Raw genomic sequence first — 20,127 nt, 5'->3', positions numbered from 1 at the left:
CTGGGATTGATCATAGGAAGGATATAGTAAAATGAGGATAGCAGGTGATTTTGCTGGGCTGTGATATTAGATCATTAAGACTAAGCTAACTTCTCAGAATTCTACCTAACTCTCCTATCCCTCCTCTCTTGGTCAAGGCAAAACTCAATAGTCATTTTTTCCATTCAGTTTAACTATGGGTGATAATTCCTGCCTATTCTAGTATTTTGTGAAAATTAGACAAGAGGATATATAAAAAAGTACTTTGTAAACTGGGAAGTACTAGTTCATTCATCTAACAATTATTTATTGTTTTTGCTCTTTACTGAGTTTGATACAAAGGAACTCAGTGAAGTGGAAAGGAAAAATTGCTTCCCAGTTGTGTAACTTTCTGTTGTCAGAGAGCAGCAGCTTGCTTAGTCATTCAGATAGCACTTAAAATTGGCAATTGCTGGGTTGTTACCATGTTTCAGGGTCTGTCCACCACTTTGCTGGAAGAAAACTGGGTTTTGTCATTGTTCCCAGAGTTCACAAAGCTCACAAAAGTTGTATGTTATATCAGTTTATTAAGCTTCATATGGGGCAGTGGGGTAATACTGGACAATGGTGTCTTATTAAGGCTACTTCTTTCTTGTATCTGACAGTCTGTTTTTTGTCTTTTGTGTGTGTGTGTGTTTTTTTTTTTTTTTTTTTTTAAGATTTTATCTATCTAGGGGTGCCTCTGTGGCTCAGTCAGTTGGGAGTCTGCCTTCAGCAGAGGTCATGATCATAGGTTCTTTGGATCGAGCCCTGCTTGGCAAGGGGCCTGCTTCTCCATCTCCCTCTGCCTACCACTCTCCCTGCTTGTACTCTTTCTTTCTCTCAGATAAATAAAACCCTTTAAAAAAAAAAAAAAAAAGATTTTCTCTTCATTTCAGAGAGCAAAAGTCTGTGTAAGGTCGGGAGGGGCAGAGGGAGACAGAGAAGCAGACTCCCTGCTGAGCAGAAAGCTGGATGGCTCAATCCCAGGACCCTGAGGTTACTACTTGAGCCACAAGTGGCCCTTCTTGTTTCTGACAATCTGAATTATTAATTAGAAGATTGAGCACAGGGGCATCTGGGTAGCTCAGTCAGTTATAAGGCCTGACTTGATTTGGTCTCAGCTCAGGTCTTGATCTCAGGGTCATGAGTTCAAGCCCTGTTGGGCTCCACTCTGGATGTGGAGCCCACTTAAAAAAAAGATCAGCACAAAGAATGAAGTACATTTTTTAAGGGCATTGTCTTTTTGTATAGGACTATTTCATTTTAATTTTTCTTTCTAAAAATGTCATCAAAAAATTGTGATGAGTAAAGTACATTCATCCATAAAGAAAGTGGTTAATCTTTCCAGGAAAGTTCATCTAGGCCACATAAATTGTCCATAAAGAGCAAGCAATTATCTTTCTGATGACTAGAACTGTCGTGTTTGCCAGAGAAGTGTCTCTTTCCCCTGATAGTGCTGGATTAATATGCCAAATTTTGGTTTTATAGCTTCCTTATTTATAGTGAATGCAAAGTCATTTTTCCCATTAGTTGGCAGTGTTCTTTCTCTAGGAGCTCTAGGTGCTGTACACATAGCTAATAATCAAAAGTAGCTTTATGATCATGCCTCAATTTCACCATTTGTAAAATAAGGACTAAAAATACCTGCCTCTTTGGATTCTTGGGAGGTTTATATGAGATAATTTGTAAAATGTACTTAGGCATTGCCTGGGACACAGTGAAAGTTAAAATGTTAGCTAGTATTTCAATTTGGGCAAGGTTAATATGTTTGAAAGGATAAAGACTTGAATGTGTGCAATCCCTTTAAATTTTTTTTTATTGCCTTTAAACTTGAATGGATTTAGAAGTTCCACACATAGCAATCTCTAGGATTACTTCTCCCCCCATTTTTTTAAGAGAAAGGGAGAGCACAGCTGTGAGTGGGGGAAGGGCAGAGGCAAAGGAAGAGAGAGAATCTTAAGCTCTATGCAAGCAGGCTCCATGCTCAGCATGGAGCCAACTCAGAGCCCAGTCTCACAACCCCAAGATCGTGACCTGAGCCGAAATCAAGAATCACACGCTCTACCAAACTGAGCTAGCCAGGTGCCCATACTTTTTTTTTTTTTCCCAATGGAAAAATAGAGTTAATACAGATACCTGCATTCTCTAGATCTTTTGTTGCTGCTGTTAATAGAAGAAATAAACATGATAGAAAAGTTTGGGTCCTCTAAATTCTTTGCCCCATGTTTCATTTACCTTCATTTCTCCAGAGGCAAGCACTTTCATATATTTTTCTAGTCTCCCTCTTTACTCTATGTATATACATATCCATAAATAACAGTGTATTGTCTTTTCTATTTGACATAATCTGCCAAGTGTATCTTTTTGCAATTTGCTTTTTTTTTTTTTTTTTTTTCATTTTCATTCTTTTGCTTGAAATAACTCTCAAGGGTAACTTTGTCCAAATGTTCTGGTGGTGTCCTCATCTTGATACCATATCCTGGGTATATATGTAGCAGAGTGCTCTGGTTTGCTTGTTTAGCTAGATAATTTAAAGTTAGTGACACCTACCTATGAACTGATAAGTACATTTATGAATGCTTACCATATGAGGGGAGCTGGGCTTTGGTGTTAAAATATTAAGGCCAGATAGGATAGGTATACAAATGCCATTTTTACCTGTGCACTGTATTTATCTGGTGCTCATTTCTTTTTTTTTTTTTTTTTTTAAGGTTTTATTTATTTATGAGAGACAGAGAGAGGCGCAGAGACACAGGCAGAGGGAGAAGCAGGCTCCATGTAGGGAGCCCGATGTGGGACTCGATCTCGGGTCTTCAGGATCACGCCTTGGGCTGAAGGCGGCGCTAAACTGCTGAGCCACCGGGGCTGCCCTAAAAGCCCAATTTGTACACTTTGTGACACCTGTTAAATTGGCAAGGCAGGAAACTTCAGATCTTATTACTAAGAGAAATGGCGATTACATGAAATAGAGCCTCTGGTTCCAAGAAAAGCCTTTCTAAATACAAAAGTTTACACCCCATCCATTTCTAGAATGGGGTCTGAAAGGATTGTGTTTTGAAAAATTTGCTGAACTACTGGTTTCAGTGAGCTTTGTTTAATTGGAATTCTTAAATTCTTGGATGTTGGGAGAAAGAACTGTGTGTTGGAATTTTTTTTCCTAAAGGAGTATAGGGGACAGAATGTTGATTTTTGTAAAACCATTAGGTATTTAGGGACATCTTCATATTTTCCAAAGTTCCACAAAAAGTTTTGTTTATTAGAATAACTAAGTATTAAAGGGACACCAGGACATTGTGGGGAGCACCTCTCAGTGTTGTATTTAATTCTATTATATGAATGTGAATGAGGTATGATTTTACTAGAAGAAAAAACTTCCATCATGTGTATATAATAGAAAAATCATCCTACCTGTCACAAAGTCCAGATAAGCATGATTGGCTATTTTCTGAGACTTTAGGTTAAAAATACGTAGTTTACTCAGTATTTTCTTGTCTCCTGGCTGATAAGTGGTAGTGGATATCATAAGTTTAAGGAAAATGTATCAGAGGGACAGTGTTTACTTTTGTTTTTTTTTAAAGATTTTTATTTATCCATTCATGAAAGAACACATACACACAGAGGGGCACAGAGACACAGGCAGAGGGAGAAGCAGGCTCCATCCAGGGATCCTGACATGGGACTCGATCCCAGGTCTCCAGGATCATGCCCTGGGCTGAAGGCGGAGCGAAACCCCTGAGTCACCGGGGCTGTCCCAGTGTTTACTTTTGAATAGACTATACCTTTAACTTGTTTTTTATACAGATCTGGGAGAGGGAAGCCAAACTTCTCTTTTGTACTTGTTGGAACACTTTGGTCCAACTCATTAAGTGCATAGTTTGGATACTGGAACGGAATCATTCATATGAGGTGGGGGATTTTCACCAAAAATTTTCTTTAATGTTCCCAAAGATAGATAAGTAGGGGACAGAAAGATGCTCTTAAGTAGTCTCAGAGAGTGTCAGGGCACCAGCATCTCTGGGATTTGGAGATGGGACGCATAATTTAAAGAACATTTTTTTTTAAAGATGTTATGTATTTATTTGAGAGAGAGAGAGAGAGCCCAGCCTGCATGAATGAGAGAGGGAGGAGGAGGGAGCAGGAGAAGGGGAGAGGGAGAAGCAGACTCCCACTGAGCAGGGAGCCCCATGCAGGGCTCAGGCTCAGACCCAGGACCCTGGACCCTGATACCATGACCTGAGCTGAAGGCAGACACTTAACCAAGCCACCCAGACACCACAAAGAACATTTAATATTACAGCATTTTATATTCCAAAAAAAAAAAAAAAAAGAGGGCAAAAAAACTTTACAGTGCAAACTACAGAAAATAAAGCCTGATGAAAATTTTAACTTCTCAGGTGGTTGTGATAGGAGAGTATCATGGTAATTTTTAATGGTTATTGTGCATAACTTCCTAGATTGGCATAGTGGACCAGAAATCTTCATTAAAAGAAAGTTCATTAAAAGGGAACTTTTTATTTATTTATTTATTTATTTATTTATTTATTTATTTATTTATTTATGATTTTATTTATTTATTCATAGAGACGCAGAGAGAGAGAGGCAGAGACAGAAGCAGGCACCATGCAGAGAGCCTGACATGGGACTCATCCAGGGTCTCCAGGATTGCGCCCTGGGCTACAGGTGGTGCTAAACCACTGCGCCACCTGGGCTGCCCAAAAGGGAACTTTAAAAGAAAAAAGGTCAAAAAACATTGTTTTTAAAGGGAAGATTGTTGATGGGATCTGAAGTTTAACTTCACATTATTGTACTAATAATTCAGCCCAATTTTATTTTATTTTTTTTTTAAGATATTTAAGAGAGTGTGCACACAAGCAGAGGGAGAGGCATTAGAAGAGGGGGAAGCAGGAGGGAGCCCAATGAATGCAGGGCTGGATCTCAGGACCATGACATGAGCCAAAGGCCAATGCTTAACCCTTAGCTCAATTTTAGAAAATCTTCTATCATACAGAGTTTTAGGATATTAAATGTGAACATTATGCTATAGTTTGGATAAATTTGTAAAGTACATTTTTTTTAAAGAATTATGTTGTATTCTGTGGTCTTTAAAAGGTGATAATTTTTTCTTTCAGCTTTCTGAAGCAAAGACTCATTTTGAAGATGTTTAATAAGTCATTTGGAACACCCTTTGGGGGTGGCACTGGTGGCTTTGGCACAACTTCAACATTTGGACAGAGTAAGTTTTACAAAGAACCAAAGAAGGGAAAAAACTTAAGCTATTCTAATTAAGAACAAATCCATTCTGATGGCTGAAATAAACACAAGGAATATCAAGTGCTGGCAGAGGTGGAGAGAAAAAGGAACCCTTCCTTGCCCACTCTTGGTGGGGATGTAAAATGGTGCAGCCACTGTGAAAAACAGTATGGAAGTTCCACAAAAAATTAAAAATAGAATTGCCCGATGATCCAGCAACTGTACTACTAAGTATTTTACCCAAAGAATACCAAAACACTAACTAGTGTACATAGGAGTGCACTAAGATATGTGCACCCCTATGTTTATTGCAGCATTATTTGCAATAGCCAAGATATGGAAACAATCCAAGTTTTCATAGATTGATGAATTGATAAAGAATATGTGATGCACACACACACACACACACACACACACACACACACACACGTAAAGTGGAATATTATTCAGTCACAAAAAAAGAATGAGCTCTTGCCATTTGTAGCAACATGGATGGACCTAGAGGGTATAATGCTAAGTGAAGTAAGTCAGAGAAAGACAAATACCATGATTCCTCTCATGTGGAATTTAAGAAACAAAACAAATGAACAAAGAAAAAAGACTAAAGCACATACTTTTAAATACAGAGTCTGAAACTAATGAAACTGAAATGAATGTAACACCATGTGTTAATTATACTTGGATAAATATTTATTTATTTGTTTTTAATTTTTTTTTTTTTTAAGATTTTATTTATTGATTGATGAGAGACACACAGAGAGAGAAAGAGGCAGAGACACAGGCAGAGGGAGAAGCAGGCTCCATGCAGGGAGCCCGATGTGGGACTCGATCCTGGGTCTCCAGGATCATGCCCCTGGCTGAAGGTGGCGCTAAACCTCTGAGCCACTGGGGCTGCCCTTGAATAAATATTTAAAAAAACAAATCATTCTGATTGCTTTAGATAGGAATTTTTTTTTTTTTTTTTAGGATTTTATTCATGAGAGACACAGAGAGAGACACAGGCAGAGGGAAAAGCAGGCTCCATGCAGGGAGCCTGACGTGGGACTCAATCCCGAGTCTCCAGGATCACACCCTGGGCTGAAGTCAGTGCTAAACCGCTGAGCCACCCGGGCTGCCCAGGAATTTTATTCATACTTTGGTCTTATAACAAGTTCTCTGATAAATGACCAGATAAGATCTTGTTAGAAATTTCTTTTTTTAATTTTTTTTTTTATTTATTTATGATAGTCACACACAGAGAGAGAGAGAGGCAGAGACACAGGCAGAGGGAGAAGCAGGCTCCATGCACCGGGAGCCCGACGTGGGATTCGATCCCGGGTCTCCAGGATCGCGCCCTGGGCCAAAGGCAGGCGCCAAACCGCTGTGCCACCCAGGGATCCCTTGTTAGAAATTTCTAAGACAATAGAAATAAGTTCTGAGTTTTCATGGTTTTTTGATCATTCATAGAAGGTCCTTGAATTTTTTTTTTTTTTTTTTTTTTTTTTTTTTGAGAGCGAGCAAGAGTGAGCATTCATATGAGCCGGGTGGGGGGTTGGTTAAGGAGACTGGCAGAGGGAAAGAGAAAAATTTTTTTTAAAGAATTGATGTATTTGAGAGAGAGCACAAGCTGGAGGTGGGGGGGGGGGGTAGGACAGTGGGGGGAGGGCAGAGGGAGAGGGAGAAGTAGACTTCTCATTGAGCAGTGAGCCTGACAAGGGGCTCTATCCTAGGACCCTGAGATCATGACCTGAGCTGAAGGCAAATGCTTAACCTATTGAGCCACCCAGGTGCCCCTTCTTGTCCTTTTCTTTTTTTTTTTTAAAATAGGCTCCACACCCAATATGGGGCTTGAACTCATGACCCTGAGACCAAGAGTCACATGATCTACCAACTGAGCTAGCTAGGTGCCCCCCCCCCAAAATATTTTATTAATTGGTTCTTGTAGCAAAAAGTTACTGTGTTAATGATTTTTAGACCAGGAAATAATCTCTTTATATTGTAGTAAAAAAAAATGCAGTTATTGAATAGATTGTGAGATTTGTTCTGAATAATACATGACATTCAGAAATAAAACTGTTAAAATGCCGAGATCCCTAATACCCACCAGCCCTCCTAAGATCCACTTCCCTTTCTACTCAGTATTGTACATGATACTAGTTGCCTGTAGCAATGCTTATTAATTCACATTTAAACTTGTAGTTTAAAATTTTAGACTTAGACAAAAGTAAAAAGAATGGTATAATGAACTCTCATGTACTTATCTCTCAGCTTCAGCAATCACGATTTTCCTAGTCTTGTTTTTATCCTTCTCTCTTTAGGGGAAGAGTATTTGAACAGACTTATTTTAATGCAAATCCCCAGAAACTTTTTTTTTTTTAAAGATTTTATTTATTTATTCATGAGAGACCCGGAGAGAGAGGCAGAGACATAGGCAAAGGGACATAGGCAGAGGGTCCTTGATCCCAGGACCCTGGGATCACGCCCTGAGCTGAAGGCAGATGCTCAACCTCTGAGCCACCCAAGCGTCCCCAGAAACTTTCTCCTAACTGGTGGGGATTTTTTAAAAGTATAACTTCCAAACTTCCTTAATTATATGTAATAAAAAATACAATAGAGGAAATTTTTTTCTTTTTTTTTTTTAATATTTATTCATGAGAGAGAGAGAGAGAGGGGCACAGGCACAGGCAGAGGGAGAAGCAGGCTCCATGCAGGGAGCCTGATGTGGGACACCATACCAGGTCTCCAGAATCAGGCCCTGGGCTAAAGGGGGCGCCAAACCGCTGAGCCACCCGGGCTGCCCTTTTTTTTTTTTCAACTCTCTTCTGACCTTTTTACTTTTAAGGATTTTAAAAAATTATTTATTGGGGGGAGAGAGCATGTACAAGCATGAATGAGGGGAGGGGCAGATTCCCCACTGAGCAGGGAGCCCAGTGCAGGGCCACGCTCTTGACCCGGGGATCATGATCTGAGGTTAAGCAGACACTTAAGCAACTGAGCGACCCAGGCACCCTACCCTGCTTTTGACTTCTTAAAATACTGTGTACATCTAGGTCCTTGGCTTTTTAACAAACAGTGCCCATTATAATTACTCGTGGAATTGGTTTTTTTTTTTTTTTTTTTTTTTTTAATAACATCTTTTCTTTCATAGAAGTATGGAACTAGTGCATCTTGGTTGGAACCTCAGCATGTATATTTTGAAAAACCTTCCCAAGTCATTCTGATGCCGTTCCTCTAAAAAAGAACCATTCATTCCATTGACTATGGAATGCATGATGCCTGGAAAGAACTTAACGCTTTCATTGTTTAAAATCTATCTATCTATCTATCTATCTATCTATTTTTATTTATTTATTTATTTATTTATTTATTTATTTATTTATTTATTTATTTATTTAATTTATGAGAGACGCAGAGAGAGAGAGGCAGAGACATAGGCAGAGGGAGAAGCAGGCTCCATGCAGGAAGCCTGATGTGGGACTCAATCCCAGGACCCCAGGATCATGCCTTGAGCCAAAGGCAGACGCTCAACTGCTGAGCCACCTAGGCGTCCCTTTAATTTTTTTTTTTTAATTTAAATTCAATTTGCCAACATAGCGTAAAACACCCAGTGCTCATCTCAGGTGCCTTTCTAACACTAATTTTGATTACTTTATTTTTGACTGTAGCTCAGATTCACTAGTTATCGTGGCACACTTTTTTTTTTTTTTTTTTTTTTTATAATCCTGTCAACACCTCTTTTTGTTTTTTTCACCTGGATCAATGAATAAAATGTCTGGCTCAATTTTAACTCTATAATTTGTAGTCTGATGGAATTTTGAGAAAGTCGTTTTCAGATTAGACCCGTGATCCTATTCAAACACAGAATGTTAGGAAATACTAAAATACAAATTCAAAAAAAAAAAAAGGAAATACTAAAATCCTTTTCATCGGGTCATCTGATTTAGATTTTATTTTGACCTTGGATTTTGCTTTTTCAGACACTGGGTTTGGCACTACTAGTGGAGGGGCATTTGGAACATCTGCATTTGGTTCTAGCAACAATACTGGAGGCCTCTTTGGAAATTCACAGACCAAACCAGGTAGGGGTTTTACTCGGATTACAGTTGGTTTGTTCATAGCTGGTATAGGGCTTCAGTTCCAATCCATCTATTTAATTGTTTTTTCCTCTTTCCATCTCCCCAGGAGGATTATTTGGTACTAATTCATTTAGTCAGCCAGCTACTTCCACAAGCACTGGCTTTGGGTTTGGCACATCAACAGGAACATCAAATAGCTTGTTTGGAACTGCAAGTACAGGGACCAGTCTCTTCTCATCCCAAAACAATGCCTTTGCACAAAATAAACCAACTGGCTTTGGAAGTAAGTAGGAGGACATCATTGGACTTCTGCATGCAATAATTTGATTTGCTTATTGAATGCATTCTTTCTTCTTTTCCTGTGTTCCTTTATCTCCTTTTTCTACCAGACGGCAAAAACATTCAAAATGTATTGAAAAGTTTAATGGGCTGGAAAGGAGATTACCTCTCCAAGAGTGGAAATTTGAGAAGCACTAGTATTTTAAGGGGATATGCAGAGGAAGAGGCTCCTGATATAGAATGACCAGAGATTGGGTGAAAAGCCAGGTCACAGTAATGTCTTAAGTGTTAGGAGAATTTCAAGGAGAAATGCATGTGGTCAGCCATATTGTACTTCAAGGGCACCTTCTTGCCTCTGATTCACATTGGGTACAAGACACTTTTAAAGCAGGAATGGAAAAAAAAAAAAAACAAAATAAAGCAGGAATGACAGATACTGAATGTGACATGGTTACTCTTCCACTCCATATCTATCCTTATCCATGGCAGATGTTTTGTTGTTTTATTTAAGTGGGCTCCACACCTAGTGGAGGGCTTGCACCTACAACCCTGAGATCAAGACCTGAGCTGAAGCCAAGAGTCAGATGCTTAACTGACTAAGTGACCCAGGTGCCCCCATGGCAGATGTTTTTAATTGATGGTTTCTTTCTCTTTAAGTCTAAATGTGGCCTAGGGGTGCTTCTCCAGACAGTACATTGAGATAACCACTACTAGCTAAATAGATATGCTGTGTGTTTTGAGGCATTCCCAGTGCAAAAGTGTAGCAGAATGAAAAGTCAGCCAGCTATCAATATTTCACAAAGGGAAAGTTGCAGCAGTATTAAAGTATTTTAACCACGACAATTTAAAATGCAATTTAAAGTGCTAATTCAAAAGCACTTGAATTAGTTTACTTGAAACCATACATTAGGACATGTTTTTAGAAAAGAAATAGTTTGTCAGTGAGAAAACACATTCACCTTAAATTGGTAATTAGGGTGTCACTTACTATTAAATATTGGCAGATAGCCTTATTTCTTACTGATACTTCTGCACCTATGTATAACTTCTTGAGAACCAGTATTTCTCTTACTTTGAAAAGCATATTCCTTAGATAACAATTAAATTCGCTTTTACATAATTTTTTGAAAATCAGCTTTTTGGAAAAGTAAGACAATCAGGATTTATTCTGTAAAATAGTCAACATGCCTACTAATTTTTCTAAATTATTTTTCTGGGCAAAGTTATGTATTAACCTGTCTGGTTCACCTAATAGGACTTTTGAACTTTTTGGTTCTTTGTACATGTTCATATTAATATATGTAAAGAAAATTTACTGTGACCCCTGTTGAATTCAAGAGACAAGTTCATTCAGCATGTAATCTTATCAAGAAAGGAGAAATGAGATAAAATTTATGATGAAATAGAGTACTATTTCTTTTCACTTATCTTCCATGTTGGCCCAAGAAGAACTTTATAGGCACTTAGCTGACAAAAGGATTCAGATTTTGTTTCATTTCAAAGTTGGGAGCTTAGAATTATGTATGTGTCTTATGAAATACCTGTTTGAACATCCTTGCTAGGGAGACTTTTTTTTTTTCTTTTTTAAAAAGATTTTATTTATTCATGAGAGAGACAGAGAGAGAGAGAGAGGCAGAGACATAGGCAGAGGGAGGAGCAGACTCCTCGTAGGGAGCCTGATGCAGGAATCGATCCCAGCACCCCTGGACCACTACATGGAATGGAAGGCAGGCACTCAACGACTGAACCACCCAGGCATCCTGCTAGGGAGACTTGAAAAATAGAAAAATTGAGGATGTAAAAGTAATGCTGCTATGGCATCATAGCCCAATTCCAAGATAACTTACAGATTCTTAAATTCTTAACTGTTGCCATCTTCTTTTTCTTCCTAATTTACAGATTTTGGAACAAGTACTAGCAGTGGGGGACTTTTTGGTACTACAAATACAACCTCCAATCCTTTTGGTAGCACATCTGGTTCTCTCTTTGGGCCAAGTAGTTTTACAGCTGCTCCTACTGGAACCACTATTAAGTTCAATGTAAGTATTTTCTTCCAGTCTTTGTGGAATATATTACCCTTCCATTTGTATATATCTCTTTGTAGGATGAATTGTAAGATTTCTCTTTTCCAGTTATGCACAGTTTAGTCTCACTCTTCTTGAAAGATACGTTAAGAACAAAATCTGTAAATATTTATATGGTAGGTAGGAAAAGTCATGAAACATAAATCTTGATTATATGTTTTTGAATCATGCTCAACCCAATCAAATTTATATTCATAAGGTTGATTGCAATAGGTAGTATGAGGTTGAACTTGTATTTACTGCATTCATAACTTGCTTCTGAATGATCAACCATTCCTTACATACATAAAGGAATGAGGGGGCAAACTAAAAAAAATATTGAAAATAGGGTCTCTTTAAGGAGATAGAATAACTCATCAGTATTCCGTTTGCCAATGAAAAATAAAACTTTTGATGAAATGTCAAATGGGGCAATAGAGTTTAATGTTTTCTTTGGCTTTTTTGAGACGACTTGGTAGAGGGTTAGAGTAGAAGATTTGTTAATGAAAATGTATGGAATACTACTTGATGCAAGATACCACTTGATGTGATTGATTGGGAGATATTTAGAATAGGCTGGAGTTGCAATTAGCCTAAAGAAAACCTGGGAAAAATAGGTCTTGGCTTAACTTCTTGTTAAAACTTATTCTAGGAAATGAAGAATTTCTCAGGTAAGGTGGTGAAGTCCTAATACTAAATTTAGAAACCTAAATTTAAAATAAAATTAAATATAAATGATAGTGAAAAATACTGTGTGTTATCTCCTGGAAAGTACAATAATTAAGAAAACTGACAGTACATGGAGAAATCTTTTAGTTATAGATTGTTCCTTTTTCCTCATAAGGTTATAGGGAAAAAATCCAGGCTTCCATATTTTTTTTATTTTTATTTATTTTATTTTTTTTTAATTTTTATTAATTTATGATAGTCACAGAGAGAGAGAGAGGCAGAGACAGAGGCAGAGGGAGAAGCAGGCTCCATGCACTGGGAGCCCGATGTGGGATTCGATCCCAGGTCTCCAGGATCGCGCCCTGGGCCAAAGGCAGGCGCCAAACCGCTGTGCCACCCAGGGATCCCCCATATTTTTTTTTAAAAGGATTTTTACTTATTTGAGAAAGACAGAGCAGAGAGGGAGAGGGAGAAGCAGACTCCCTGCTGAGCGGTGAGCCCACTGTGGGGCTCAATCCCAAGACCCTGAGATCATGACCTGAGCCACCCAGGCCGGAAGTCCCTTAAGTGTATTTTAGCAGATAATTAGATAGCTTAGTTATGGGCTTAATGCCTGTGATAACAATTATTGAGATTGATTTATTTAGATAACCTTGACATAAGGAGAGGAGAGATCAGAAATACAATATATTTAATTAAGTGCCCTTGAAACTATCTTGTTTAGCAGAAGACCTATAAGACTGGTTACTGTAGAGTTCAGTGATTGAAGAATTGTCTTTGAGATTAGGGATTTAACGTTTGGAATTAAACATTTGCTTTAGACTTTCATATTTGCCTTTATCTTCCTTTGCAGCCTCCAACTGGTACAGATACTATGGTTAAAGCTGGAGTTAGCACGAACATCAGTACCAAGCATCAGTGTATTACTGCTATGAAAGAATATGAAAGCAAGTCACTAGAGGTCAGTAAAATGCAATACAGAATATCAGCCTAACCTTTTGATTCTATTGGAAGGCAGCTTTTAAAAATGTTTTATTTTTAAGATTAAGAGGTTCACACTGGGTTTATGTAAAAAAAACTAGTGACATTTTTAAGTAAGCTCTATGCCCGAGATTAAGAGTCACATGCTTTCCTGACTAAGCCAGCCATGCGCCCCACAACCAAATTCTTTTTTTGAATTAACGTATTGTTTATACATCTCTTGTTTTAGGCAGGGCAATATTTAGCTGTATGTACTGGTATGGTTTTATTAGTCTATTGTGATTTTATGTTGCTTACTCACATTTCACCACCCCCTACCCCCGCAAAGGTAACCAAAGGTAACCACTATTGTGACTGCCCATGTTGTCCTCATTTCAAACTTTATACAGCTGGAATCTTACATTACATACCAAGCTAAGTTTGTTTTTCCACATTGTGAGATTTATCCATGGTATTGCATGAGGTTACAGTTTGTTCATTCTTATTACTAAGTGATAGGTAGTGTGTTGTATATTTTGAGTGTTATGCATGATTGTAGCTTTTGTTTCTTCTACATCCCAAACTGTACTTGCTTTATTGGAGTATATAGAAACGTCCTGACTTGTGAGACAAAACTGTTAATGTTAAATTTTATCCCTTCTTGCCCTAATTTTCTAAGACCTCTTACCCCACCCTAGAATCCTTGGATAATTTTTACATTTGGAGTGGGAGTAGATAAGTTTATTATATAGCATTCTATTAGAAGAAAGCATTATTGCTTTTAAGAGATAATTAAAATTAAGATATGGTTGGTCCTTTGGCCTGTAGTTTTAGTGATTGTGGTATGGATTTTAATGTCCACTCTACATTATTGACAGTGTTTTTCTGTAATGATATTGTTAATGTTCTGTAGTTTCTGGTTTTTAGTCATGGTTCCTATGTGAACATGGAAATTGAATTCTAAATTTTAGGTATTTAGTTTCCTAAATAATTTTTTGGGCTGCCTTTTAAGGTGGGAAATATGCTTTTCTTTCCTCTAGGAACTTCGTTTAGAGGATTATCAGGCAAACCGGAAAGGCCCGCAGAACCAAGTGGGAGCAGGTACCACAGCTGGCTTGTTTGGGTCTTCTCCAGCCACCTCCAGTGCAACAGGACTCTTCAGCTCCTCTACCACTAATTCAGGCTTTGCATATGGTCAGAACAAAACAGCCTTTGGAACTAGTAAGCACTTGGCATCATATTGAGCCATATTGATGAGGGATAGACAACTATAAAAGTAAAACATAATTGTCATTTTTTTGATAAATGCTATGGAGAAAAATAATTCAGGGGTGGTGGAGGAATAGTGTGTCTGATGTGTGTGTGTCGGGGGGAAAGAAATAGTTTTAGATAAAGGTGGTTAAAAGGTACTCACTTTGATAAGGTGATATTTGAAAAGTGACCTCTCAGAGGAAGGCAAAAGATAAAGCTATACAGATTTCTGTTGGAAGAACATTCCAGCCAAAGGAAGCTATAACTCTAAAAAATAAAAAACCCTGAGGTTTTTCCAAAGTGATAAAGACCAAGGGGAATTATTGAAAGATACAGGGACTCTATTTTATGGAACTTTGTGGACCAGTGTCAAAATTTGAATTTTTGAGTTGGAAAGCCATTAGAAGGTGTAGAAAGAGGAGTCATATAATGATGAATGAAGGATCATCTGAAGGCTGCTGTATTAAGAGTAGATTGTGGTAGGCAGCTCTTTTTGCTCATGAGTCCTGTCCCTATGCTTTAATAAAACTACATTTTACAATGAGGGGGGAAAAAAGTGTGGTAGCTACGTTTGTGAGCATAGCATAACCTAGAGACTTGTCAAGTCACTGTGTGGTATACCTGAAACTAATATAGTTGTGTATCAACTTCAAAAAATCCAGAAAAAGGAAAAGATTGTAGGGAGCAAGTGTAAAAACTAATCAGTTATAAAAGCTGTTGATTCATTCACTTGAGAGATGATGAAGGTGGTAAAAATGTTAGATTCCGGACCCAGTTTGAATATAGAACTGGTGGGATTTGCTGATAGATTGCTTTGATTTAGAATGTGAAAGAGGGAAGTTTATGGTGATGACTAAATTACTTTATACAAATGTTACTTTTCCATAGATGTTATATATATGTGATAAAAAGCTCATGAGACACAATAAAGTCTGTAACCAAAGGTATCTTTTCCTCCTCTAGCTACCATTTTGCTTACATAGAAACAAACAAAAAATAGACTTTTTTTGAGATCTTTTAGAGAGATTTATACACACCCAAATATATAGATATATACATGTTTAAGTGGCATTTAACATTCATTTCAATCTTGGTATTCTGTGGTGTGGTTTAGCCATATATTCATTATCAAGTACAATGTAGCCTATGCTGGATATATAAAGAGAAAGCTTCTGTTCTCAAAAACGTAATCTAACAAGGTTAAAATACACTTAATAGATTTTAAGTGTAGTGTAGTATCTTTTAAAACAGAATAAAGTTTTGGACTTACCAAGGAAAATCACAAAGCCCAGCAAGGGTTCTTGGGATCAGAGTATTGTAGGAATTAAAGTCTGAACCAAATCCTAGTTAGGTGAAAAAAAAGATCGGGAATGAAATGGTTATCCAGTTTGAGTAATGACTGAATGTAGACTAATTTATATATATAATCAAGAGTTTTAAGGCTGTTACAGTAACTGAATAATGTGAGGTTTGAGGAAGGTTTTCTTCATTTATTTTTACTTTATTTCTTTTTTTCTGAAAGGTACCACTGGATTTGGAACAAATCCAGGTGGTCTCTTTGGCCAACAGAATCAGCAGACTACCAGCCTCTTCAGCAAACCGTTTGCCCAGGCCATAACCACCCAGAACACTGGCTTTTCCTTTGGTAATACCAGCACACTAGGACAGCCAAGCACCAACACCATGGTAAGGAACCAGGCCCTTAATTAAACTCCACACCAAAAAAAAAACCTCCACACCATATATTCATAGAGCTAAGTAATGAGACTTCTAATCATGTCAAACTAGTAAGCTCTACTTCTCCTGTAGTTGTTAAGGATTGATGGTATATAGTAGAGGAAAGAGCAAAATATAAATAATTAAAACCTAGATTCTAGTGCAAGCTCTACTTTTTACTCATTGAGAGGCTGTTGTTCAAGTCACTTATTCTTTCTAAGCATATTTCACTAGGAGCTGGTTAGTGTGCTAGAATTGGCCATCCTGAAGGAGGCCATTGGCTCTATCCGTTCTGTAGAGTAATAAGAGAATATACTTATAAATTACCGGCTATATTTCAGAATATTCTTTCACCTTTTTTCCTTAAGTGTGGGGTCAGGCAAAGATGTGTAATTTGTTAAAATAAATAAGGGAGCACTAAAACTCAAAGCCATATTGGATACTTGGTTTCTATCAAAAAGCAAAAGAGAAAGTCCTGAGTCATTACCAGTTTATTTCTAAGGACTTGGGGAGGAATAAAATTCAGGTTAATTAGAGGTATGATTTATTGACTCAAGTTCTTGGAATTTAACTAGCCTTTAAGTTAGAGATACTTTATCTGATTAAAAAACGAGTACAGCCAGACCCCACAGTCTTAAAAATACTGGCAAACAAAATTCAATAATATATGAAAAAGATTGCAACCATGACCAAGTGGGATTCATCTCAGAAAGTTGATTCAGTATAGAAAAACTAATCAATGTCATGAACCAGAGAAATTGAATTTAAAAAGGATGCCTAGGTGACTCAGTTAAATGTCCAACTCTTGATCTCAACTTAGATCTTGGTCTCAGGATTGTGAGTTCAAGCCCTGCATTGGACTCCATGTGAGGCAAGGTGAGATGTGGAGTGCACTTAAGAAAAAAGAAAAAAGAATAAACCACATGATCACCTCAGTACGTGCAGAAAAAGCATTTGACACCCTTTCATGATAAAAACACTCAACAAAGAATAGAAAGGGACCCAGAATAGCTAAAATAATCTTGAGAAAGAGGAAAGCTGGAGGACCCACACTTCTTAATTTTCAAGTTTACTATAAAGTGGTAGTAATCAAGACTGTGGTACTGACATAAGGCTAGACATACAGATCAGTGTAATAGAATTGAGAGTCCAGAAATAAACCCTCACATTTCCACAGAAATGATTTGTAACAATAAAACCAAAACAGTTCCCAATGGGGAAAGAAGAGTCTTTTCAACAAATGGTGCTAGGACAATTGAATTTTCTTTCTTTCTCTTTCTCTCTCTCTCTTTTTTTTTTTTTAAGATTAATTAATTTTAGAGAGTATAAGCAGGGAGGGTAGTGCAGAGAGAGATGGAAAGGGGCAGACTCCCTATTGAGTAAGGAGCCCAATGTGTGGGGCTCAGTCCCACAACCCTGAGATCATGGCCTGAGCTGAAATCAAGAGATTCAACCTAGTGAGCTACCCAGGTTCCCCAAGGACAATTGATTTTTCAATGCATAAAAATGCATTTGGAAAAAATGTGACTAGATTCTTTCTTCCTACCGTTGTGGCATCTATACACGTTAACTCAGAATGGATCAAATACTTTTTTTTTTTTTTTTTTTAAAGATTTATTTAGGGATCCCTGAGTGGCGCAGCGGTTTGGCGCCTGCCTTTGGCCCAGGGCGCGATCCTGGAGACCCGGGATCGAATCCCACGTCGGGCTCCTGGTGCATGGAGCCTGCTTCTCCCTCTGCCTGTGTCTCTGCCTCTCTCTCTCTCTCTCTCTCTCTCTCTCTCTGACTATCATAAATAAATAAAAATTAAAAAAAAAAGATTATTTATTTATTTATTCAGAGAACACAGGCCGAGGGAGAAGCAGGCTCCCTGCAGGAAGCCCGATGTGGGACTCAATCCCGGGACTCCAGGATCACGCCCTGAGCTGAAGGCAGAAGGCAGGTGCTCAACCACTGAGCCACCCAGGCGTCCCTGTATTTCAGCTCTTACATTTAAGTATTTGATCCAGGGGCAGCCCCGGTGGCACAGCAGTTTAGCGTCTCCTGCAGCCTGGGGCCTGATCCTGGAGACCCGGGATCGAATCCCATGTCAGGCTCCCGGTGCATGGAGCCTGTTTCTCCCTCTGCCTATGTCTCTGCCTCTCTCTCTCTCTCTCTCTCTCTCTCTCTCTCTGTGTGTGACTATCATAAATAAATTTTTAAAAATTAAAAAAAAAACAAACCATGATGTTTGGGGCACCTGGGTAGAGGCTCAGTTAGTTAAGCATCTGGCTTTTGGTTTTGATTCAGATCATGATATCGGGTACATCAGATTGAGCCCCACATCAGGCTTCCTGCTCAGCAGGGAGTCTGCTTGAGATGGTCTCTCCCTCCCTCTGCTCCTCTCCATCTACTTTACCCCCTATGTGGGCTTGCTCTGTCTCTCGAATACATTTTGAAAAACAACCCCAATACTATGTTGAGTTCTCATTTCAGCAGTAATAGTCTATTAGTGCAGTATTTTTCTTTTGTTAACTAATGCATAAATAAATACATTCTTAAATATTTTCTTATTTGAAATGAGTGTAGTTGCTCATCTCAAATTAAGGCGACTTTTGAACTTTATACTCCTGCCTCTGTCCAGATTGGTTATTTCCTCCGATTGTTTTCAGTTACTTGCTTCAAAGTACATTCCCCAGCTCAGTATTGATTAGTTATTTTGGCATAACTCTTTGAAAATGAAGCATTCTGTCATTTTTTTTTTTATAAAGGTGAGGGGCTTTCTTATTCTTACCTCCTTGACCCTTTTTTTTTTTTTTTTAAACATTTGTTTATTCATGAGAGACAGAGAGAGAGAGAGAGAGAGAAGTAGAGACAGAGGCAGAGGGGAAGCAGGCTCCATGCAGGGAGCCTGATGCGGGACTCGATCCTGGCACTCCAGGATCATGTCCTGGGCTGAAGGTGGCACTAAACCACTGAGCCACCTGGGCTGCCCCATATTTTGTTTTCAGTGCTGCAACTCCGCTACTTTGTAGAGCACAAGAGTTAGTATAAAGTCTTACTAGCTGCCCAGGATCTCAGAACTCATTGGGCTTATAGATGTAGATTCTAATTTCTGGTTCTGTCAGTCAGGATCTGTGACATATTGGGCAAGTTTTTAACTGCCCTGAGGTATGTATCTGTTTCTTTGTTTTTTGAAAATGGCCCTCATTAGGGTTGTTGTGAAGAAAGGAACTCTTTGTGTTTAGTATAATATCAAAAAAGCTTTTTAAAAATGGCAACTATTATTAACCTAAGACTTAAAACTGATTGTTGTAGGATATCTTTTAATGTACATTACCTTTTGCAGGGTTTATTTGGGGTAACCCAAGCTTCACAACCTGGAGGTCTTTTTGGGACAGCTACAAATACCAGCACTGGGACAGCATTTGGAACAGGAACAGGTCTCTTTGGGCAGCCCAACACTGGATTTGGTGCTGTTGGTTCGGTAAGTTTTTACAGTTGACTCTAATTTGAAGATATGTATACATTTGTTAAAGGGATTTCTAAGAAAGATTTAACTAGCAAGTATTTTTTACTGGATACATAATATGACCTGATACTGGAAATAACTAAAAGCTCTTTGGTGCAAAAAAGAATAACAAGGTAACTTTAGTCAGTTAATTTTCAAGTAGTAAGTTCTTTTTTAAACTTCTTTGCCTCGGTACTAATAAACAGTTTATTTCTGATGGCACACTATCACTCCAGTTGTTTAAATTATTGAGTGTAAATTGAAGTGCTATCATTCTTAAAATCGGGTAATTTTTACTTCCTGTATCTAACCTCTGTTTGGGGTGAAAAGTCAATGTGATACTTGATAATTAAATTTTTGAACTTGCTAAAATTGTTGGTGGTCTCATGGTTTT

General features: G+C 38.1%; 1 protein-coding gene across 5 annotated transcripts in view; it reads left to right on the top strand.

Annotated features, from left to right (window-relative positions):
* The window catches only part of NUP98 (nucleoporin 98 and 96 precursor), a 118,431-nt gene that overhangs the window by 7,100 nt on the left and 91,204 nt on the right, over positions 1–20,127 (top strand). For all 5 annotated transcript variants that reach the window (XM_049098920.1, XM_035703983.2, XM_035703982.2 and 2 more), the window contains exons 2-9: positions 5,130–5,233; positions 9,207–9,308; positions 9,412–9,588; positions 11,484–11,623; positions 13,170–13,277; positions 14,317–14,497; positions 16,050–16,213; positions 19,572–19,709. In XM_049098920.1, coding sequence (XP_048954877.1) covers positions 5,158–5,233; positions 9,207–9,308; positions 9,412–9,588; positions 11,484–11,623; positions 13,170–13,277; positions 14,317–14,497; positions 16,050–16,213; positions 19,572–19,709 — 1,086 coding nt within the window. In that variant the 5' untranslated portion in view covers positions 5,130–5,157. The remainder of the gene's footprint in view (positions 1–5,129; positions 5,234–9,206; positions 9,309–9,411; positions 9,589–11,483; positions 11,624–13,169; positions 13,278–14,316; positions 14,498–16,049; positions 16,214–19,571; positions 19,710–20,127) is intronic.

Source organism: Canis lupus, chromosome 21 (genome assembly GCF_003254725.2).
Source record: "Canis lupus dingo isolate Sandy chromosome 21, ASM325472v2, whole genome shotgun sequence".
Classification (NCBI taxonomy): Eukaryota; Metazoa; Chordata; class Mammalia; order Carnivora; family Canidae; genus Canis; species Canis lupus.
This window is presented reverse-complemented; position numbering and strand designations above follow the sequence as displayed.